The following is a 9,380-nucleotide window of genomic DNA, read 5'->3' on the forward strand; positions in this document are numbered from 1 at the left end:
CCCATGCTGGTAATAATGTGTAGGCTATATTAGGTTTCTGCCAAATTAGCATGAGGTTTCTCAAGATGGATTTTGGCACTTTTTGAGCTGATTCTGAAATAAAATATTTCAACATTTTTAGCTCAATTAATCAGCGTTAAACGACGGTACACCATGTATAGTTTGCATTCACACAGCAATGAATGTGATGTCTAATGTTTTTATAGTGCATTACTATACTGCATATATTGGTATTGATGCGATACCAAGTAAACACAGGGCCATATAACTGATATTAATACTTTTACTTTAAATTTTTCAAGATCCTTGAATGATTTTTTGAATTCTCCTTAAATTGGCTGATCATCATAGCAATCAGAATAAAACATCAGACAAAAACTTTAGGCAAAAAATATTAACGAAAATATTTCTGAACAATTTAACAATATATAAATATAACAATATCAACAACACAGACATTTGCAGAAAAAAGGAATGAAAAATATCACATCACGCTATCGTAACGGTCCGATACTGAAACTGCACTACACTATGCTTTGATACGATATTTTGATAATAATTTATAAAAATAATTTAAAGTGAATATAATACTATTTACGATCAATATTTGCCCAACTACGCATTAAGAAAACTCGAAATGCGTATTAAGGTTATAAAATACTGTGTAATATTGTAGCAATGAATGCGTTGTACAGTACGTCGCCTGCTCCAATGCAGTGGGAGGCAGTGTGCTCATATTAGGTCCTATGAAGATATATCGCTATAACGACAGACGGACCGTGGAGGATAGGCCAGTAAAGACAATTTCTTGCACTGTTTTGATTACGAGGCGACGACCAAAAAGAGCGGTGAGTGTCTCTTCGTCACGCAAACTATAAAATACAATAGCAGCTAGCCAGTTAGCCACACACACGTACACCTTTGCTATGCTAACCAGTCGTTAAATGTGCTAAAGCTAGCAACCACAAGACAGTCTTTCATTGTTAGCACGTAGCATCCACAAATGGGTATGGTGGACAGTCAGCTTTGTTAAAGAGCAAATTCCTGGCTTACGCCCTGGAATTAATATAATAACATCTTTGTTCAGTAACCGTGAATCGAATTATTGTTTGATGTCGCCAATGGCATTTTATAGGCGATGGCTCAATTCACGCACATGTGTACTTACATTTGGGAGTGCATAAGCATGCACTCAAAAGGCTAAGTGTACGTATGGAAGTGCTCAACATGTTTGTGTTTCTGAAGCCCACATCATTCGATGCACTTAACAGTTAAAACTGAAAGCTTGCATTTCGATGAGATAAGAAGGGGAGATACGTTATTGAGGCGAAAGTCGTTTTCTTGATGGACTATTAGCATGCTGAACTTTATTTTGGAAGAATTCTTATTGGAGTTTGGTTTCTCATTTTATTATGTGACAGTGAACCTGTTTTATTTCAGCAGATTCAGCAGATATAACTATTATTATGGTGCTTTTAAGATGTATTGGTTATTGTGAGAAGATATGTCAGCGTATCCGACAAGACTGCAATCTATCTGTGGTGGGTTGTTTAATCTGTTCTATCTATTTTGGGATTTTCCACCCAGAAGCTGGTTCTTTTGATGGTCTTGCCTATGCATATTTAAGTAGGCCTGAGACCTAGCTACTGTTCAAGACTAACTTGTCCTTAATTAAAAGTATACAATGAAGGTAATAATTATTAAATCCTAACATATGACAGAAAAAAAATCCACCAATGTTATAAATTTTGTATTTGATTGAGAGAAATAAGTCTTCGATTCCCAACTGGCCAGCAAGAAGTCTGACCCAAACACAGGTTATTACACATATTAGTCCCGTCCCTTTCCTTTGCAATCATTTGCAAAAAGACAAACTTCCCTTGCCCGGAAGCTCCATGCAAGATCTCACCTCATGAGGTAAGGGTGACTGACAAAGGTGAGGGATCAGCCCAGAATTATACGTGAGGAGCTTGTTAATGATCTCAAGATAGCTGGAACCACGGTAACCAAGAAAACCGTAGGTAACACACTTTACTGTAATGGAACAAGGCTATGTAGAATTTTGGATGAGAACTTGAACTGATGGGTCATGCACGATAGAAACCCTAAAACAGGGGTGTCCAAAGTTTGGCCCGGGGGCTATTTGCGGTTCACGGCTGTTTATTTTTTATTATTTTTTGTATTTTTACTGGCCCGTGGCACATTCTAAAAATATAATAATAAATATATAGTAAAAATATACTATATAATATAAATCTAATATAAAAAAACAGCAAAAATGGAAAAATCAGTACTAATTTGACAAGAATCAACTCAAAATATTAAGGACAAAAAAGTTGTAATCTGAGGAAAAAATTGTAATTTTATGAGAATAACATTGTAATATGAAAAAGGAATTATGAAAAACCAAACAAAGTTGTAATTTGTGGGAAATTAGGTTGCGGAAAAAGTCAAAATATTATGGAAATAAAGTCATAATTACAAGAAGAAAGTTGAAATAGTTGGAAAGTAAAAAAAAAAAAAAAAAAAAAACATCAGAAATGAAAACAATAGCTGTAATTTTACGAGAATACTATAAAGTCAAAATATGAAGAGAAAAACTTTAGAAGAAAAAGTATGTTATTTTTTTAAAGTCAGAATATTATGAGAAAGTCCAAATAAAGTCTGCCTGCCTGCCTTAAAACACGCGGCCAAGGCAACAAACAAGTGGCTCAAGAAGCACATTAAGACGGCGTAGCCAGTCTCCGTACCTTAATCCCAAGGGAAATCTGTGGAGGGAGTGTAAACTTTAAGTTACCAAGGGACAGCCTCGAAACTTTCAAGATTGGACCGTAACTTTAAAGAGGAGGCGACCAAAAATCCCTCCTTAGAATGTACGCAGATTTTTGGTTTGAGATTCTCTCTGTTTTTGTTAAAATAAGCCTACCACAGTGTTTCCCACGGGACTGCAATCTATTTGTGGTGTTTGGTTGCCCGAGCGTGAGTGTACACTAGAGTACACTATCGTCTGATTTGCGGAATTGGCCATGATGCAAAATTCCGGCCAGAGCGGAGATTTTCAAAAACTCTAACTCAGTGTTTGTGTGTAGATGGGTGAAACGATGCTTTTTGGTTTGTGTCATCAGGAATGTGTGACATTGTCTCATGTTTTTAAAACTTATTTAATAACAAAACATGAATTTATTGTCCTACGGGTGTTGGTTTAATTTTGTGCGGCAGAGAACGGGTGATTAAAATACATTCATTCATTCATTTGTTTTTATTTTACACTCTTTTTTTGCGATCGACAAAAAAACACAAAAATATGCAGTATTTTCCAAAAATTCAGTCTTGACTAGGTCAATAAATGATTGCAATGCATTGCACTTGCACGCAATGCAAGTGTTAAAATAAAATAATGGGAATGCGAGTATATATTCCATACAACTTTTTAAGAATCGTAAAAATCAAAAGAGCCGATGTTTTGGACCCTCGAGGTGCCTCAGTAATTAAAGATAATGTACACATCAATGTATGTCTGTTAAGAAGCAGAGTTATGCCATCTACTGTACAGAGTTGTACTGATAAGCTACACAGACAGTTCCGTTGTAATGACTTTGTGAGAGAGGGTGAATAGATAGATTTGGCGCTATCTGTCGCGGTCCAAATTAATGACAAATTCAGCAGCGTGTCAAATAATTATTTCCACCACTGCATGTACAGGGTCAGGCAAAATGATCTGACACATTTGTAGGTTAAATAAAAGGCAAATAAAGTAAAGAAAAAATAAAGTGTTTTTATTTTTGAAAAGTACATATAATTTCGTTCTGTTTCATTATGTTTTAAAATGAAATCAGTCAAATGGGATCCATTATTGTACACACACTCAATGCAGATCCAGTAGCTCTGAAGTTGGTAACCCATAACAAGATGGTGTTTCGAGCTGGTACGGGATCATGTCTACCAAGATTGAAGTGCAAACGGAACGCTCCTTGTGTTGCAGTTACAGATTTGTTTGTTTTGATAAACGTTTCCACAATGAAAAAGAAGCTAAAAACAATGGCATTATAAAGAAACAAAGCAAAATGGCATTATATGAAAAAAATGGCATTACATGTACTTTTTGAAAATAAAAACACTTTTTTGTTTCTTTACTTTATTTGCCTTTTATTTAACCTACAAATGTGTCAGATCATTTTGCCTGACCCTGTATATGCTAATACCAAATAATAGGAAAGCAGAAAATGTCATATAAGAAATGATAGAGTTGATACTTCTTTCTTCAACAGGTGCATTGTCCGCGGTCCGTAGTTCACTATGGCCCAGAATCAGGTGATCCTGCAGTTCCACTTTGCTACATATGGTGACTCCATGCTGCAGAAAATGGACCTTCTTCGGCACCAGCGACGCTTCTGTGATGTGACTGTGCGCATCAACCAGCTTAAAGTCCCTGGTCATAAGGTTGTGTTTGCTGCGGGTTCATCTTTCCTCAGAGACCAGTTCATCCTTCAGCAGGACTCCAATGAAGTGCAGATCTCCATGATCCAGGAGGCAAAGGTCGGCCAGCAGCTGCTGCTTTCCTGCTACACGGGCCAACTGGAGTTTCCTGAATTAGAGCTGGTCAACTACCTGACGGTGGCCAGCTTCCTCCAAATGGGCCACATTGTGGAGCAGTGTACTCAAGCCTTAAACAAGTTCATCAAGCCACAGCCGTCACCCAAGATGGAAGTCGATGTTGAGATGAAAAGAGTGAGCAGAGAGGACAGATTGTGCTCCCAGGCTTTGAGAGAACAGGAGCACTTCCAGGTGAAGACTGTCCAGGAGGTAGAGAGGGTGGAGCAGGTGGAGGACATTAGTACTGATGATGATGATGATGATGATGATGTCATTATACAGCCCAAGTCTCCTCCTCACACGTCCGATTTGCATCCCGTGCAGGAAGTGGAAGAGAGTGACATCAGCATAGTAAAGGTGGAGTCTGTGGAGTCCACCTTCCCTACAAGCTCTCCGGCTGCCCTACACTCACCCGAGCCCCAACACTCACTCATCAATTCCACTGTTGACAGCCGTGGGAGTGAAATGATGGCACCCCCGAGCATGCCAGGCTACCCCTTTCGCCCTCCTTCTCCGTCCAACCCTGCTGAAAAACAGAAGAACTACGACAAACCCCTCCAGTGGTACCACCAGTGTCCCAAGTGCAGCCGCGTCTTCCGGCAGCTTGAGAAGTATGCCAACCACCTCAAGATGCACAAGCTCTTCATGTGCCTCTTGTGTGGAAAGACCTTCACGCAAAAGGGGAACCTACACCGACACATGCGGGTCCATGCGGGGATCAAACCCTTCCAGTGTAAGATCTGTGGGAAGACCTTCACCCAGAAGTGCTCCTTACTAGATCACCTGAACCTGCACAGCGGGGACAAGCCTCACCGCTGTAACTACTGTGACATGATGTTCGCTCACAAACCTGTTCTCCGCAAGCACCTCAAGCAGATCCACGGCAAGAACAGTTTTGACAACGCAAACGAAGGCAATTTGCATGATGGCGGGCCTGAAGAGAACGACGCCAGTGGACCGTTTATCAGTCAGTCTAACAATTATGAGACAGACTTCAGGTACAATTTGAGGCACTGTCCGAATGAGACTGTATAAATAAATCAAATGTAGGTGACCCAAGGATGAGCAGAGACTACCACCGTAGAAATGCCCAATTTAAAAGTATGGGCTGTGTATTGTTGCCCCCTTTTTGGGGACGATCCATTTCTACTCTTAAGATCGACCGCACTCTTGGACTAAATGGTACCATTGGAGACACCACACGTTTTTGTGGTAACTGGAGGCGCAGCGACACCATTGGAAAGTAAATGTCATCAGTTGTCAATGAACTATACAATATTGCACAGTAGAAGATACTCACATTGAGGCTGTTGGCCAATGCACAGTTGTACTATACGGTCATGTCTGGAACCAATTCACCGCGATAAACCAGGGAAAACTGTATTACGTATTTACCATGTATCTTAGGGTACTGGGGTGGTGTGACAAATGGATTACAGTAGATCCCCGCTTTTTGCTGGTGCTACTTTCCGGGACGAAAAAACCTAGAGGAAATAGAAATATCTATTTTTACATGCGGCTTGCTCCCCACAGTCCAGACCCTCCTGCTAGCTTGATGTTTACCTTCTCCTCCGATTTCAAATCAACATTTACAGTAAAAGTGACTTACAATGATTAGATTCAGCTCCAACAACCTGCCCTTTGTCTTCAATTACCATTGCTCACTCGCAACACAATCCAGGTTTAAGCCCTAAATATGCCTCACACACTTCTCAAACAAATTTAAAATCTAAAATGTATAGGTACTCCCCACTAATGAATGATAATGCCAGATGATGCATGAACAGATGTAATCGGCGGCACAGTCACTAGCAGGCTAGAGAAGGTGTTGCTCCAAGTTGCGTCTACATAATCCACACTGTTTACCTGTTGTAATTCCGGGAACGATTTACAGTACCATCATATATTAACTTGTGTTGACATCGCTGCAAGTTCTGAGGCCTGACTGACTGTCGAAGCCAGTGCTTCTGTGGCCAAACAAACTCTTGTGTCTCACAGCACACAATTATGGTGCGTTCCAGGACCACCGAACAAACTGCAAGCTCTCAGCGCTTGATGGAAAACATTATCAGTGAAGCATAAATACATAAACATGTAAAAATTGTGGGCTTTCTAACAGTGGTACATGTATGCTGTACATTTTACCTGTATTGTTGCATATTTATACATCATTACCGATGGTGAATGAGATGTGTTTTTGCGGATAAAACAGCCTATTTTGGGGGGGAAAAAATACATATATAAGTTTTTGGACCAAAAATCTGTGAATTTGCGCGGCTTTGAATGCTGAATCGAATAATTGAAGCACGCTCTCCTTTGTAAGACTAGGGGAATATTGTAAAAATTTGTAAGTACATAAAATATCTTCAAGCCAACACGAGCACTGTGCTGTCTTCAACGAACTATGCCCGAAGTGCAGCCCGGTGGCGATTTTTGGCCCACAATTTGTTTTTTAATGGCCCTCTGTATTTTGTAAAAATAAAATAAATGCATTATTAATTGGATATCCTATTAGATATTACACTGATTTGCTTTGTTGGCGTACACTGAATTGGTTTTAGCATCTTTAATGTACAAAATGTATCAAAGTGCCCGCACCCCCACATCCTTCGTTTTTTCTGTATGCGGAAGTTTGGACACCCGTGCAGTAAAGTTTGCTGTCTGGCAGCAATCAGCAGGCACAGCTGATTCAGTCATAGATGTTAGCCGAGATGCCAAAAATGTAGATTTTATCTTCAGCCTTCATGATTCATCGCACGGTAGCATTACAAAGACTTTCCATAAAGTGACACTGCTAACATGTACAGCACAGAAATATAACCTGTTTTGGTAGTGTACATTTGTGTCCCAGCTCTTCTGTAACGAGGTTTTATCACTGTGGACTTATTTCACTGTAATGTACAGTATTGTAGATGCCTTCATATTGCACTAGACCGCTCAGTGCTGAAACGGACGTTGTGCTGAATGTGTGTAACTGAAAATCCTGTCAGTTTTTCCAACTTTGTCCAATGGATAACTGACAATGAAAACCTTATTTTGTGTGTGTATGTACAGGTATATAATATACGGTCTTAAGTGTAAAAGTATAATGTATGGAAACATTAAAAACCAGGTGGTTGATAAATACAAAAGATTTTCCCACCAAAAATTAAGTTTTTCATTTCAGAAAACCCTGGAAAACCATTGAACAGAACACAGTGATTTCACCACTATGACATTCCATATTCTGTCTATTGTTCATTCAAAATGTATGGTAATTACTGTTATCGCGTAGTAACAATAAATATCTACATTACAGTGTTTCAATGGGAGAAGTATTACTGTTGTTGTGGGAAAAAAAATCAAGAGTTGCTTTCAGCTTCAGCTTTCAGCTTCCAACTCTTATACCACATCACATGTAAATTAATTACATCATAAACGAAGCCAAACATCACTGGAGATGGTGTGTTTAGGGAGAGAGGTCACATCAAAATGTAGTGTTTTGGTGTTAAGACATGTTTCCAGGACCCTCTACTGGCTGTTACTAATACACATTCTTACATATAAGCATGGTTGAGTGAATTTGGCGTGGAAGAACTTGACTGAAGCCCTGAGCGCACACACCGCCTCCAAGAATGTTGCTTCTGTGCGTGACCTCATAAATACAATGCTGCATGGGCAAAATTCCCGCAGACACACCTTTATTACACCGAATTATGCTAAGAAAAGTGGAAGCTGTTTGAAATGTATGGACATAAATGTGCAAATATTCGGATACTGTAATTGTGATGGAAAGGTTTTCACATTTTACCCGTATAATTGTCATGTAACGGGTGTGGCGATGACCCCAAGATGCAGAGACGAGAACCCAGTGCAGGCAAAAGTCCGTCATTTAACTCAAAAGCAGAGCAGAAAAAAGGGAAACTTGCAGAGCTCATGGCAAAAACACACACCGAAGGCGCGAGACATCAACAAGCAAGCATGCAAAAAATGAACCCATTATTCATTCACTCCTCTGGTGGTGGTTATCTACATCTGTATCTACATCTGCCCTGGGGTAGACTGACGTAAACGTGGCTGCCAATTCGCGCCTACAGCTTCTCCGACCACTACCAAACATTCATTCACATTCATACAACAGTGTGGACAGCATTGGAGGCAAGGTGGGTGAAGTGTCTTGCCCAAGGACACATGACAGTGATTGGCGGGAACCTTCTGGTTTCTGGACAACCTGCTCTACCTCCTGAGCCACTTCCGCCCACCAAATTTGTTATGAAAAGCATTTAAATTTATTCACATATTTGATATTTGAATATATATATATATATATATATATATATACAAATATAAAATAATAAAAACCGTAAAAATAATGAATTTACGGTAGGTAAAATGTGAAAAATATTTTAAAATGTGTAAAATACATATCTTTTTTACATACTTATCAAAATATGTATTTTACCATTTTTTTCATATCTTAGCCATATAACCATAACCCATTACCATAAAATATTTAATATATATATATAATTATATTTGTATGGTTACCATTGATATTAGAACACATGACGCATCACTAATTTTACACTATTTTTTTACATTTTATCAATATAACAACCTTAAAAAAAATATGTATTACAATATATACCTTTAAATGTGTTTTTATGGTTACTATCAAAATCATCACACACAACTCATCACACTATATACAGTATATACACGTTATAGCAGGGATGCTCACACTTTTTCAGCCTGCGAGCTACTTTTAAAATGAGTCCCAGAGCTCTACCTCCTACTACAAATATAGA

The 9,380-nt window shown here is 38.9% G+C and overlaps 1 protein-coding gene across 1 annotated transcript; it reads left to right on the forward strand.

The window, feature by feature from the left end:
• Window positions 1-627: 627 nt before the first annotated feature.
• On the forward strand, window positions 628-8,838 carry zbtb26 (zinc finger and BTB domain containing 26). The gene is made up of 2 exons (XM_054772816.1): window positions 628-848; window positions 4,269-8,838. Exon 2 carries the CDS (start codon window positions 4,297-4,299, stop codon window positions 5,626-5,628), a length of 1,332 nt encoding a protein of 443 aa, XP_054628791.1. The 5' UTR covers window positions 628-848; window positions 4,269-4,296; the 3' UTR covers window positions 5,629-8,838.
• The last annotated feature ends 542 nt before the right edge of the window (window positions 8,839-9,380 follow it).

This window comes from Dunckerocampus dactyliophorus, chromosome 4 (genome assembly GCF_027744805.1).
Source record: "Dunckerocampus dactyliophorus isolate RoL2022-P2 chromosome 4, RoL_Ddac_1.1, whole genome shotgun sequence".
NCBI lineage: Eukaryota > Metazoa > Chordata > Actinopteri > Syngnathiformes > Syngnathidae > Dunckerocampus > Dunckerocampus dactyliophorus.

Coding starts and splice junctions, on each gene's coding strand:
- zbtb26 (XM_054772816.1), top strand. CDS start 4,297: ATGGCCCAGAATCAGGTGATCCTGCAGTTCCACTTTGCTACATATGGT.